We start from the raw sequence: 14,906 nt of genomic DNA on the forward strand, positions 1-14,906 counted from the left end.
TTTAGTATATTAATTTTATAATAATAAAGGTACGGTTTGGTTGTTTTATGGTTTAGATTTTGGTTCCCAAAGTCAAATATTTATTATTGTTTATCAATTTGGTATATTTTATCAATTTAATATGATATTTAAGAAGCATATTATACGCATATACAAAATATACCAAATTGATAAACAATAATAAATATTTGACTTTGGGAACCAAAATCTAAACCATAAAACAACCAAACCGTACCTTTATTATAAAATTAATATACTAAATGTTGGTATGCATAGTCATAAAGAATATTATTCTCTGTTTATATCATGCATATGTAATAGAAAACGTGAATATAATGATGTAGATACGTTTTGTCGTTTTGATATGAAAGACATTTTGTAAATATATGTTCAATCGATTGGTTTGCAACGGGTTAGCAGATTTTGAAACATTTGGTTATTGATTTTTTGTTTTCGGTTAGTAAAATACTAAATTTAGTATTGATCTGGACCATTAACAATTTGTAAGCCCAAAACAATGTTACTGGTGGGTAAGAAAGACGAAAAGGCAAAAATGTTTCAGAAAAAAAGAAAGAAAGTAAAACGACAGAGTTTCATGACAGTGGCATAGGGATGTAATTTTTGTGCAACTCTAAGGGATAATTACTATTTGTACTTCTGGCTTAATAGTTTAGATATTAGTAAGATTTTGCATATAAAATCATACCTAATTAAACTTCTTTCCTTCCATACTACAAAATATTCCAAAAACGACTCCTAAATTTATGATTATTAAAAAACAAATCAACAAAGAATATTGTTTCCTAATTGTACGCAGTCAGCATTTAAAGAAGGGATCAAATAACTAACGCAATCACGTAATTATCTTTCAAAAAACTTGCCAACCAAGTAATGCTATCTCTAAAGATCAAATATTTTCTTTTTCCTATTAGATAAAAAATAATGAATGTACATTAAATAATTTTACAAAGATTTTTCCATTGATTCTGCGTTTAAATAATAACTACCAAAATTTATCATATAATTATTACGAATTAACCTAACGGGATCTCATTTGCTATCACAACTATATATATCTCATCATCTATTCTCCAAATCATATAAAAAAAACACAAAACCGCAACATGTCTAAGATGACGACATTAGAAACATATCGCCAGAAGGCGGACGGCACCGAGAAAGAGATCTATAGAAGAACGAGAACTAAAAAGTCGTACAAACAAACCTATTTCTGTTTCTTTTCCCGGAAAAAAAAAATATGGGCTTCGATTAATGTTTAAAGCCCACTAATTTTTAATAAAAATAAATTGCCTATTTCAATTCATCAAAATGGGCTTTGTAAATATAATAATGCAGATCAGTACTTTTTGTCAATGTTTTTTGGTCTAATTTTCCATATCCTTTCATTTTTGCTGTTAATATATATTTTTTTTTGAAGATCAATCAAATGTAATTTTTTAAAATTATTTATCACACACATTTTATAGTATAATTTAATAAAACACACTCAATCTAAACAAAATACTCCAATATTTTACACTTAATTGTTTAATTTACCAAGTAAAAGTAAAAAAAAAGTACAATTGAAAAAAATACAACTAATAGTTTAAAATTCGACACCAAGCAAAATGAACAAGATACACTATATATCAGAACTCAATAACCTATGAAACATTAACTACAAGTCTACATTTAACAAAAATATATAATTATGCAAAATATACATCCGTGCGAGCTCACATGTTAAAACCTAGTTAATGTTAAAAGGTAATTTTGTCAAAACAATATTGGAAATGTTCGAGTCATTTGCAAACCATAGAAGATCGAGTTAAAGTATGTTTTCTTTCTTTTTTTACTACAATCGTTTAAACGTTATAAGCAGTAGAAAACGGTGTCCATTATCAAACAAAACGCATGTAACGTTTGTAGGAGAACCAATAAAACCTTTTTATCAATAAACTTATTATTGTCGATGACACTATACAATATTGTACAGTCTCTCTCTCCAATCTCGTTTATGTATAGTATAAATATATACGATCTTATTTTTTGGACAGAACCCACCTAAAGCTCCAAACCCAACAAAAAAAAAAAAAAAGCTGCAGAGAAGCAGACAACAACAAAAATGCAGCCAGAGATTTCAGATCAAATATTATATTCTTTCCTCACCGGAGGATCCTGTGCTTCATCGACCACCACCACCACCACAAGGTCGTCTTTCTACCCTTTTGCCATGGAAGACACAAGTTCTCAAGACAAAGCTCTTGCTACTACTGTCAGGAAACATAGAGAAGGTGAGCGAAGGAGAAGAGAAAGAATCAACTCTAATCTTAACAAGCTCCGGAACTTACTCTCTTGTAACTCCAAGGTACATATAATACTTCATATTATTTTTCACTAACTGAAAATTTGATAGAGGCTAATATATAATCTACTCATTCAAGTGGAAACCATAAAGCACTTTTAACAATAAAAACATGATGATTTAAATTTTAGTTTAGCAAAAAATGATTTAAAATTTATTTCTACACTTCTATCTTTTCTACTTATGCTATATAGTCTGTATACTTAGCTTAATAGAGGGACTTAAAACGAGAATTAGAGTTTTGGATGTTATCTAATCAGAGTTCTTAAACATGATGTTTTTGTGTATATATTTAGTTAGTTAAGTGCTTAACTAATCTTACTTGGCTAATTCATCACTGCGCACTGTGACACTGTCTACTGTCTTAGGATTTGATTTATTGAACGTTGAAAATTTGGAAGTATATAATTTATAGAAAATGAAATAATTTCAAAGTTAGCATCAGTCAAATGTAATGTTTTCGAATATTAAAAAAGCTGCAAGTACTAGGAATCCCCTATATATTAATTGAGGAACATTTGAAAATATGTAACCTCAATTTTGTATTAATTAAAATAGGCCCCAATGCATAGGTGGCACTCAATTAGGTAGTCAATTACATTCAATTGAAAAATAAGTAGGTCCACATTCGATTTTTATATGTTGTTAGATACATAAGTTGGTCAAACTATATGATATAATGATATGATATGTTATTTTCTTTCCTTAAATCAAACCTACGGAATTACCATAAATGACTAATATATATATATGACAATTAATGATTTTAATAATAAAGATTTGATAACAATTTATATCTTCTCCATCATTTTTTGTTTAATTTTATATTATTAAAATAAATTAAACAATCAAATTAGCTATAAAAGTAAAATTTAGATTTTTTCGTATATGTTATATTTTGAATTTTTAAAAACGACAATAAATGACTAAAACTATTAAAATTATTATGTTAAAAATTAATGATCAATGGTTTAACATTTTTATTATAAGAAGATACACATGATTTTAAAACCATATGAGTAAAAAATATCATTTAATAATAAAATAAATATATATATATATATATATATATAGATTAAACACTATATACCATAGGATTACATAAATATTTTAATATTAAAAGTTTCAATGAATTTTCAAGAACATTTATAAATTATAAACTTATTAAAGATTTCAGATTGAAAATTTTGTTATCGATGATTTAAATATTTTGTTATAAAATGATATGAATGATCATAGAACCGTATGATTATAAATTCTTATTTAATAAATAACTATATAAAATATACTATTCTTAGAAAAATAGGTTGGTCCATCTTAACTTATATTACACTTTTTATTAAACTAACTATCGAATTGATAAATAACGTACCAAAAAATATTTTGCACTTTCCTTAAATAAAAGCTACGAAATTACCTAATATGATTAACATATATGTGAAAATTAATTATTATGAATGATAAGTATTTGATAACAATTTTTGTATCTTAGTTCTTTTTAAAAATTTTATATTATTAAAAGATATTAAAAATCACATTAAATATATAATAAAAAACATTTATATTTTTTTATATGTTATATTTTGAATTTTTCAAAACGTCTATAAATTATTAGAAATTTGAAGATCACCACTCTTAAAATTTTGTGATCAATAGATTATTTTTTTTGTCATAATAAGTTACAAATGATCATAAAATTGTATTAGTATGAACGTTTAGTTAATATTATAAGAAGATACACATGATTTTAAAACCATATGAGTAAAAAATATCATTTAATAATAAAACATATATATATATAGATTAAACTATATACCATAAGATTACATAAATATTTTAATATTAAAACTTTCAATGAATTTTCAAAAACATTTATAAATTATAAACTTATTAAAGATTTCACATTGAAAATTTTGTTATCGATGATTTAAATATTCAGTTATAAAACGATATGAATGATCATAGAAGTGTATGATTATAAATTCTCATTTAATAAATGACTATATAAAATATACTATTCTTAAAAAAATAGGTTGGTCCATCTTAACTTACATTATATTTTTTATTAAACTAACTATCGAATATTCGAATTGATAAATAATCTACCAAATATTGTTTTTGCACTTTCCTTAATTAGAAGCTACGAAATTACCTAATATGATTAACGTATATATGAAAATTAATTATTATGAATAATAAATATTTGATAACAATTTTGGTATCTTAGTTCTTTTTTTAATTTTATATTATTAAAAGATATTAAAAAAATCACATTAAATATATAATAAAAACATTTATATTTTTTCTTATATGTTATATTTTGAATTTTTCAAAACGTCTATATATTATTAGAAATTTGAAGATTCTCACTCTGAAAATTTTGTGATCAATAGATTATTTTTTTTGTTATAATAAGTTACAAATGATCATAAAATATAACGCATATGAATTTTTATTTAATAAATATTCAAACTAAATAATATATATATATATTTATATATATATATATATATATATATATACACACTAATGATTTAAACCAACAAGATTGGCTGATCAATTTAGTTGTCCAGTTGAAATCTTTCAAAAGTATGTGAAAGACTAAAGTCAAAGTAAATATGGATTTAGAATAGTAGTTATATTTTACTAACCAAAATACCGAAAAAAACCGAACTGAATCGAAACCAACCTGATATCTGGATTGAACACCCCTAATCCAAATGAAGCCAAACTATTGTTTCATTCTCCAAAATATAATAAAAATAATAACTTAATTCTGCGCAAGGCGCGGGTCTTATCCTAGTATCTAGTAAATTGAGGACAAATTTTATAATAAAGCTTTCAAATTATTTTTATTCTCTGAAACTGTTGAATCATTTTGTCGGAAAAGTTCTCAAGTTTTTTTTTGTTAAAAAAAATTCCTTTGAAACAAATTGAACATCTTGGACAAAAAAGACAAATTGAACATGCAAAACAAGATTTCTCGAACAGAGAGTTTCTAAAGATCCAAGACTTTTCTCTTTCTTACGTTTCATATTTTTCTTCACAGACCGACAAAGCCACACTACTAGCAAAAGTGGTCCAACGAGTCAACGAACTAAAACAACAAACCCTAGAAATCTCCAACGAAACCGTACCGTCTGAGACAGACGAAATCAGTGTACTCAACTTCGAAAACTGTTCCAACGACGACGGTCGGATAATCTTCAAGGTATCGTTCTGCTGCGAGGACAGGCCAGATCTCATGCAAGATCTCGTGGAGACACTCAAGTCTCTTCAGATGGAAACTCTCTATGCATATATGACGACAATTGGTGGTCGGACGAGAAATGATTTCGTTGTGATCGGCAACAAAGAGAAGCACAGTGTCGAGTCGGTGAAGTTACTACAGAACGCATTTGAATCGTTGCTCGAACGGTCAAACCAGTCGGTGATGATGGGACATGGTGGTGGGGGAGAAAGGTCCAAAAGACGTCGCCCCCTCGATCATATCATACGGGTGTGATTTGATGAGACTTGAGCACTATATTATATAGTTTTCTTATGATTAATATAACGTTTTAACTTTGGTTAGATAGATAACTTTTGGAATGGATTGATGCGGAATGATTTATTCTATTAATTCAAAAAAGAAAATTTCACTATTTGATAAAAAGGTAAATCTCCAAAATAGCACATTTCTAAGTTTATATCACAAAAATAACACTCCAAAACTAAAATGACCAAAATAGCACATTTCTAAGTTTATCCTTTGAAAATTTTAATTTTTTTATTTTTCAAAATTTGAAATCTTATCCCCAAAACCTTATTTCTCAACTCTAAACCCTAAACACTAAACCCTAAACCCTAAACACTAAACCCTAAACACTAAACCCTAAACTCTAAACCCTAAACCCTAAACTCTAAACCCTAAACCCTAAACTCTAAACCCTAAACCCTAAACCCTAAATCCTAAACCTCACCCTTTAACTCTAAACCCTAAGTTTGTGACTTTTGAAAAAACACTAAGTGCTATTTTTGTGACTTTTGACCTTGAGTGCTAGTTTGGGAACAAAAACTTGATTTAATGTTATTTTTGTCTTTTTCTCTTGATAAAATGAATGAAATAATTTCATCGGTTCTACAAAAATACAAAGAAAATCATTACATAAAGAATTTGAATTATGAACGAATAGAATGATCTATTCCATTTTTTAATCATATTCCATTTCTATCTTTTCATTTATTTAAAAAATTCTACCAATCCTTTAGTTATATATAGCCTATATGGTTTTTACTTATTGGTTTGTGTTAATTTTTGTGTGTGTGTGTGTTTGTGTTTTATTATGATTGCAAACATATGTAGACATAGGGAGAAGTGTGTCCTTACACACTCAGTTGACGACGAGGTTTTAATTAGATTGTGGGAATATTTGTGAGGCTGAAGGAAATCTAAGAAGAGAAGTGATTGGGTGAAGACTGTGAAGTACATGCAGAGAAACAAGACTTCAAAAACATTTTATATACGTTATATAAAAACCCTAGTAGCATAAAATGGCGTATGTAAAGTGAACGTACGACGTAAGACAGTGAAAAGAAGGTGCTTGTAGAATCTTAATGAAAGAATATATATGGAGAAGTGTTTGAGTTTCAAAGCTAGCTCATGTCATCTTGTCCCCGGCCCAAAGATCTCTTCCTTTTGTGTCGTATCTTTCTGATTTTTTTTTGTACCTTCACTCTTTTTTTGTTTTTTGTTGATGAAAATTTAAACTTGATTTTTTTGGGAGCACATGGAAAAAGCTGGTTGAATACACAACTAAGGAGGTACAAACTACAAAGAAACTAGGGAATCTTTTTTTGTCAAATGTCATACTCATTGTACATATTTTCACATTTCCCAAAATGCGAAATGCTGACGTTCATACTCTTATGACTTACTCCTGTTAAGCGCTCCGGAAACTCAGAAATTAAACCGAGTCTATTCACAAATAATTAAAATTAAAGTAAAAACAAAATTTGATCTATTGGATTGGAGGAAAAAATCATAATAATTAAAATTAAAGTAAAAACAAAATTTGATCTACTGGATTGGAGGAAAAAATCATTAAAATGTCATTTGGTTTATAATGTTGAACACTAGCGTCAATAGCAATCTCATGAGAATCACAGAAGACAGTTCAAAATAATTTACACTAGATCAGCGCGGACATGAATTTTCAGTTTTTAATTATTTATTTTATTAAATGATGTATTTGTAAAATTCATTCATATTATATTCATTAAGTAATTTTTTTTTTTGCATCTTAAACTATCTATTTTTTTACGAATGTGTGATATCATATTAAAAAATATAAAAATGAGTATACATAGTTAATTAGATAATTGTAAAAATATAATTTTTTTTTTCGTTTGCGATATCATATAAATAATGATCCGCCCAGTTAACAAAAATCATGATTTTTTTTATGTGTAATTTTTTTTTGACCATTTCCTTAAAACTATATTAAATTTTACATATTTTAATTAGAATATTTTTAATATCTTTAACTTTTTATTAGAAATGCAACTCAATATTTTTTAAAAAATTATAACAAAGTATTTAAAAAATATTTTTAGAACTTGTTTGAAAAATATGAAAATTACATTTTAAATTAAAATTATCCTAAAATATGATAAGTTTTGATGTAAACGAAAACTCAAATTATGTCAAAAATAATTATATTCAATGATAATAACAATTTAAATTGATTATTTTTTTTAAAAATACATTTACAAAAATATTGTTTGAAAGAAATTCATTTTTCTTTCAAATATAAAATGAAAATATTATAATTAAATAATAAAAATATAAATAAAAACCATAAATTTAGCAAATGACAATTGAGTTATATTATCCTAAAATTTTATTTCTAACAATTTAGCAAATGACAAATGAGTTATGAGCAAATAATACCATATAATTTTTAAAAACATAGCTATTCTTAAATATTTTTTGAATAAATAAATATTTTTTAATTTAATTAACTGAAAATAATATCCGTACAATTTTGTGAGTCAAATTCTAGTTTTATTGATGCATGTTATATATTAGTGTTGTATGTTTTATGTAACATTTTAACGATGCACGTTTTTAAAAATCTCCATTATTAAAATTATGCACGTAAGGATAACTCATGAGTTTTTTTTGTTGATTAAATGACATTATGTCCAAATTTATTTAAGAATATTTCATTAAGGTAACCGAAAAAGACAAACAATAAAATAGGAAGTTTAAATTCATTTAAGCATATTTCATTAATGTAACTGAAAAGACAAGTAATAAATTAGGCAGTTTTATTCGTTTTAGGATATTTCATAAATGCAACTGAAAAAGACAAGCAGAAAAATAGGGAGTTTAATTAATGAAGTAAGAACATTTTCAAATGGATACTTCTCTTTTAATAATATAGATTTATTTAAGAAAATTTCATCAATGTAACTGAAAAGACAAGTAATAAATTATGCAGTTTTATTCGTTTTAGTATATTTCATAAATGCAACTGAAAAAGACAAGCAAAAAATAGGGAGTTTAATTAATGAAGTAAGAACATTTTCAAATGGTTAATTCTCTTTTAATAATATAGACTAGACCCTGATCCGCGCACTAGCGCAAATATGAATTTTTGGTTTTTGATTATTTAATTTATTAAATGATCTATTTGTAATATTTGATCATATTATGTTCACTAAATAAATATTTTTTTGCATCTTAAACTATCTATTTTTTGACGAATGTGCGATATCATATAAAAAATTAAGTATATAGAGTTAATTAGAAAATTGTAAAAACATAATTTTTCTTGCGTGTGCAATATCATATAAAGAATGATCCGCCCAGTTAACAGAAATCATGATTTCTTTCATGTGTGATTTTTTTATTTGAATCATTTCGTAAAAAATATATTAAATTGTACATATTTTAATTAGAATATTTTTAAATATCTTTACCTTTTTATTTGAAATGCAACTCAATATTTTTTAAAAACAATTATAACAAAACCTTTGAAAATATTTTTAGATGTTTTTTGAAAAATCTGAAAATTAACATTTTAAATTATAATTATCCTAAAATATGATTAGTTTTGATGTAAACGAAAACTAAAATTATGTCAAAAATAATTATATTCAATGATAATAACAATTTAAATTGATTTTTTTAAAAAAATATATATACAAAAAATATTGTTAGAAAGAAGTATTCATTCATCTTTCAAATATAAAATGAAAATAGTATAGTTAAATAATAAAACTTATAAATAAAAGCCATAAATTTAGCAAACGACAAATGAATTATATTATGCTAATTTTTTTTTAAAAAGTTATACTTCCGATAGGAGCAAATACCATATAATTTTTTTAAAAACATATCAATTCTTAAATATTTTTTGAATAAATAATAATTTTTAAATTTAATCAATTGAAAAATAATACCCGCACGATTATGTGGGTTAAAATCTAGTTTTATTGATGCATGTTATATATTAGTGCTGCAAATTTTAGATAACATTTTAATGATGCACGTTTTGAAAAATCTCTATTATTAAAATTATGCACGTAAAGATAACTTATGAGTTTTTTTTGTTGATTAAATGACATTACGTCCAAATTCATTTAAAGATATTTCATTAACGTTACTGAAAAAGACAATCAATAAAATAGGTAATTTAAATTCATTTAAGGATATTTCATTAAAGTAAGTAAAAAGACAAGAAATAAAATAGGTAATTTAAATTCATTTAAGGATATTTCATTAATGTAACTGAAAAAGACAAACAAAAAATAGGAAGTTTAATTAATGAAATAAGAGTATTTTCAAATGGGTACTTCTCTTTTAATAATATAGACTAGATCCTGATCCGCGCACCAGCGCGGATATGAATATTCAGTTTTTAATTATTAATTTTATTAAATGATGTATTTGTAAAATTTATTCATATTATATTCATTAAGTAAATATTTTTTTTTTGCATCTTAAACTATCTATTTTTTTACGAATGTGTGATATCATATAAAAAAATATAAAAAAAATGAGTATACATAGTTAATTAGATAATTGTAAAAACATAAATTTTTCTTTCGTTTGCGATATCGTATAAATAATGATCCGCCCAGTTAACAAAAATCATGATTTTTTTTTTATGTGTAATTTTTTTTTTTTGACAATTTCCTTAAAACTATATTAAATTTTAGATATTTTTAATATATTTATCTTTTTATTTGAAATGCAACTCAATATTTTTAAAAAAATTATAACAAAATATTTAAAAAATATTTTTAGAATTTGTTTGAAAAATATGAAAATTACATTTTAAATTAAAATTATCCTAAAATATAATAAGTTTTGATGGAAACGAAAACTCAAATTATGTCAAAAATAATTATATTCAATGATAATAACAATTTAAATTGATTATTTTTTAAAAAATACATTTACAAAAATATTGTTTGAAAGAAAATTTATTTCTCTTTCAAATATAAAATGAAAATATTATAATTAAATAATAATAAAAAAAAACCCATAAATTTAGCAAATGACAACTGAGTTATATTATGCTAAAATTTTATTTCTAACAATTTAGCAAATGACAAATGAGTTATGAGCAAATAATACCGTATAATTTTTAAAAACCTAGCCATTCTTAAATATTTTTTGAATAAATAAATATTTTTTAATTTAATCAACTGAAAATAATATCTGTACAATTGTGTGAGTCAAATTCTAGTTTTATTGATGCATGTTATATATTAGTGCTGTATGTTTTAGGTAACATTTTAATGATGCACGTTTTTTAAAATCTCCATTATTAAAATTATGCGCGTAAGGATAACTCATGAGTTTTTTTTGTTGATTAATTGACATTATGTCTAAATTTATTTACGGATATTTCATTAAGGTAACTGAAAAAGACAAACAATAAAATAGGAAATTTAAATTCATTTAAGCATATTTCAATAATATAACTGAAAATATAAGTAATAAATTAGGCAGTTTTATTCGTTTTAGGATATTTCATAAATGCAACTGAAAAAGACAAGCAGAAAATTAGGGAGTTTAATTAATGAAGTAAGAACATTTTCAAATGGATACTTCTCTTTTAATAATATAGATTATCTTAAAATATGATAAGTTTTGATGTAAACGAAAAACTCAAATTATGTTAAAAATAATTATATTCAATGATAATAACAATTTAAATTGATTATTTTTTTAAAAATACATTTACAAAAATATTGTTTGAAAGAAAATTCATTTCTCTTTCAAATATAAAATGAAAATATTATAATTAAATAATAAAAAAATATAAATGAAAACTATAAATTTAGCAAATGACAACTGAGTTATATTATGCTAAAATTTTATTTCTAACAATTTAGCAAATGACAAATGAGTTATGAGCAAATAATACTATATAATTTTTAAAAACATAGTCATTCTTAAATATTTTTTTAATAAATAAATATTTTTTAATTTAATCAACTGAAAATAATATCCGTACAATTGTGTGAGTCAAATTCTAGTTTTATTGATGCATGTTATATATTAGTGATGTATGTTTTAGGTAACATTTTAATGATCCACGTTTTTTTAAATCTCCATTATTAAAATTATGCACGTAAGGATAACTCATGATTTTTTTTGGTTGATTAAATGATATTATGTCCAAATTTATTTAAGGATATTTCATTAAGGTAACTGAAAAAGACAAACAATAAAATATGAAGTTTAAATTCATTTAAGCATATTTCATTAATGTAACTGAAAAGACAAGTAATAAATTAGGCAGTTTTATTCGTTTTAGGATATTTCATAAATGCAATTGAAAAAGACAAGCAAAAAATAAGGAGTTTAATTAATGAAGTAAGAACATTTTTAAATGGTACTTCTCTTTTAATAATATAGACGTGGATATCATCTCCTTATAAGTAGCCATTAGGGTTTGGGCTTATAGTGCTTTTTAAATAAATGGGTCTAGCCCAATTTGATCTGAAGATAAAGATTGATCAAATACACTATATGGAGATGCGTTTATTTTACATGCCATTCACACTCACTACTCGAAGCCTCGAGCTATACTTAGATTAATAATGGTCTCATAAGAAAATCGAGATCACCATATCCCATGTTTTACGTACTTAATCTTAATAATTGAGTTCAAATTTGAAAGTATTATGGTAGTACGTATAACGTACTCTTGAAGTAAATGGGATTAGCCAACCTTGTTTTGGAGATAAAATTTGTCAAAATACAGTACACGAGCATTAGATGTATCATGGATAATATACAGTTAGAGTACTTGCGAGGAATGGTCGCATAAGAAAACTCAAATCACTATATCCTATGTTTTACATATTTAGTCTTAATACGACAGAAATCTCCTGAACATAAAATTGAATATCAGAGTTCTGTAGATAGAATCAATTAACAAGTACAAAAATATCGTCTATATATAGTTAGTTCAAAGTATAACTACATTATGCTATAATAAATAATATAAGTATGTTTTTGAGATAAATGTAAGCTCAAATGTAGCTTTGTAGACTACCAATTTAGGTTTATTGACGAATCTACGTGCTTATTATAAGAAAAATTTACTCTGTATGACACATTTCCACTTTATAATTACACTTGAAGACACTTTTCCCATACCACACACTTTTCATATATGATTTGTCTTTTCTACCCTCAACTAAACTCTAACTACACATTCATAACTCTCTTAACTAGTCTCAACTCATCGTTACTGTCCACACATTCAGACAAAAATAAAAAAACAATTAAAATACAAACCTGTGTATTTTCTCTCCTATCCCCACTTTCTATTTTTTAGATTTATTTTCCCCAATTTCATCTCTTTCGACTTGATCTCTCAACTTGTTGATTGTATCGATTGTATCAAAAATCCGAGACCACCACTGTGTTCCTCTCGATGAAATGAAATCGTAGCTCCCAATCACGCCTCAAACATAGCTCATACGCATTTGTAATCGTCGTGAGAAGCTTCGTGTTCCAAATAGAATTTTGACTCAGTGTCTAAGCTCGTTGATCGTATCAAATTCTGAAACCATAACCGTGTTCCTCTCAACGAAGCGAAGCCGTAGCCACTAACCACGCCTCAGACAGAGCTCATATGCGCCTGTAGTCACCATGAAAAGCTTCGGCGGATCCGAGATCCGAGATGAATCGAAAAGAGAGACGACAAGGACTTATGTCGTCGACGCCGCAGTTTCAGTGGCGAATGTCTTGGGAGAGGAAGGAAGAAGCAGGAGGAGAGGTAGGGACGACGATGGTGAGCAGGTTTGAGCTCCAGTGTGGAAAGGACGACGTGACATCGAGCGCTCGTGATGTGGACAGAGAATGTGTGGATGTGATCGGTGTGGACGACAGTTTTGTGGATGTGATCGGTGTGGACGGCAGCTGCCCATTCAAACCTCGTACTCACAAACATGTATACATGATCCGTCCATAAGTATCCATCCACAAGAACTTGTCCACGTGGTTACTATCAGCTTACGTAATGTTTTAACGTTTTTTGTTGTTTCCAGCTTAACTAACTGTAAAATTATTTAAAGATAGAGACAATAATGATTTTGATAGGAGTTATACTAAATCTTTTGAATTGAATAGTCTCTTGAATCTTTATTTCTCAATATGTGGGAGGGAAAATGAAGATTGAACATTTATTCATAATCCGTCCACAATCGTCCGTCCACAAGAACTTGTATGCTTTTCATAGTAAAAGTTATTGAACTTGTATTTTTGCATTATTATTATTCAAACACCATCCATTGTACTTCATATATTCCACCTAGCTCATCCACTAAGTTCACAAATCGGTCGCACACATCTATTTCTTAAGGCGCATCCACATATCTACACCCACGATTCGCTTGTTCTCACTTGTCTTTATGCTTGAATTAGCCAAAAATCTCAAAAATCTTAAGAAAATATGAAAACTCAAACTTGAACGAGTTTTCATCCATAAATTTTCAAATCTATTTCTCTCGAGTTCATGTTTTTATATCTATGTTTCTCTGTCCACGTCTTCTTCATCCATGTGTTTCCATTTACGTCTTTCTTCTTTATATGTTTCCGTAAGAAAATTAAAACATAGAAATTATATATCAAAATGGATGTTAAAATGTAGAAAATAAGAAGTTATAGTTTATGTTATTAAATAAAGTTGATTTATATATCTTTAACTTTTTAAAATAAGCAAATACAAATAAAGGTGAATAAAAAATTCTAATCATAGAAAAAATCTTATTTCTCTCTCTCTCCAACTAAGAAACACTCCATCAAAACTTTAGTTAGCTTACGGTTGATTCTTTTGAAAAAAATATCCTTCTACTTATACAAAAGCGAGGTTATTTTTGTCTAAAAAAGACAACTGTTCATACAAAGTACACACAAAGTGTGTCAAAGACACAATGTGTCTTATTTTTTTTGAATAAAATGTTAAATTTGATTCAAAAGAAAATGTACTTTTTTACAGCATTTGCCAGTTTTTCATGACTTTCTTGA

The 14,906-nt window shown here is 25.9% G+C and overlaps 1 protein-coding gene across 1 annotated transcript; it reads left to right on the top strand.

The window, feature by feature from the left end:
- The first annotated feature begins 222 nt into the window (after positions 1-222).
- Positions 223-6,087, top strand: LOC106449153 (putative transcription factor bHLH107). The gene is made up of 2 exons (XM_013890954.3): positions 223-2,368; positions 5,415-6,087. The coding sequence occupies exons 1-2, from the start codon at positions 2,126-2,128 to the stop codon at positions 5,868-5,870; spliced, it is 699 nt and encodes a 232-aa protein (XP_013746408.1). The 5' UTR covers positions 223-2,125; the 3' UTR covers positions 5,871-6,087.
- Positions 6,088-14,906: the final 8,819 nt, after the last annotated feature.

The sequence above is a fragment of the Brassica napus genome, chromosome C4 (genome assembly GCF_020379485.1).
Source record: "Brassica napus cultivar Da-Ae chromosome C4, Da-Ae, whole genome shotgun sequence".
NCBI lineage: Eukaryota > Viridiplantae > Streptophyta > Magnoliopsida > Brassicales > Brassicaceae > Brassica > Brassica napus.

Bases quoted from the DNA above. Each gene is read 5' to 3' on its own strand.
- LOC106449153 (XM_013890954.3), top strand. From the start codon at position 2,126: ATGCAGCCAGAGATTTCAGATCAAATATTATATTCTTTCCTCACCGGA. The intron at 2,369-5,414 runs GTACATATAATA...TTTTCTTCACAG, and splicing joins TACTCTCTTGTAACTCCAAG to ACCGACAAAGCCACACTACT.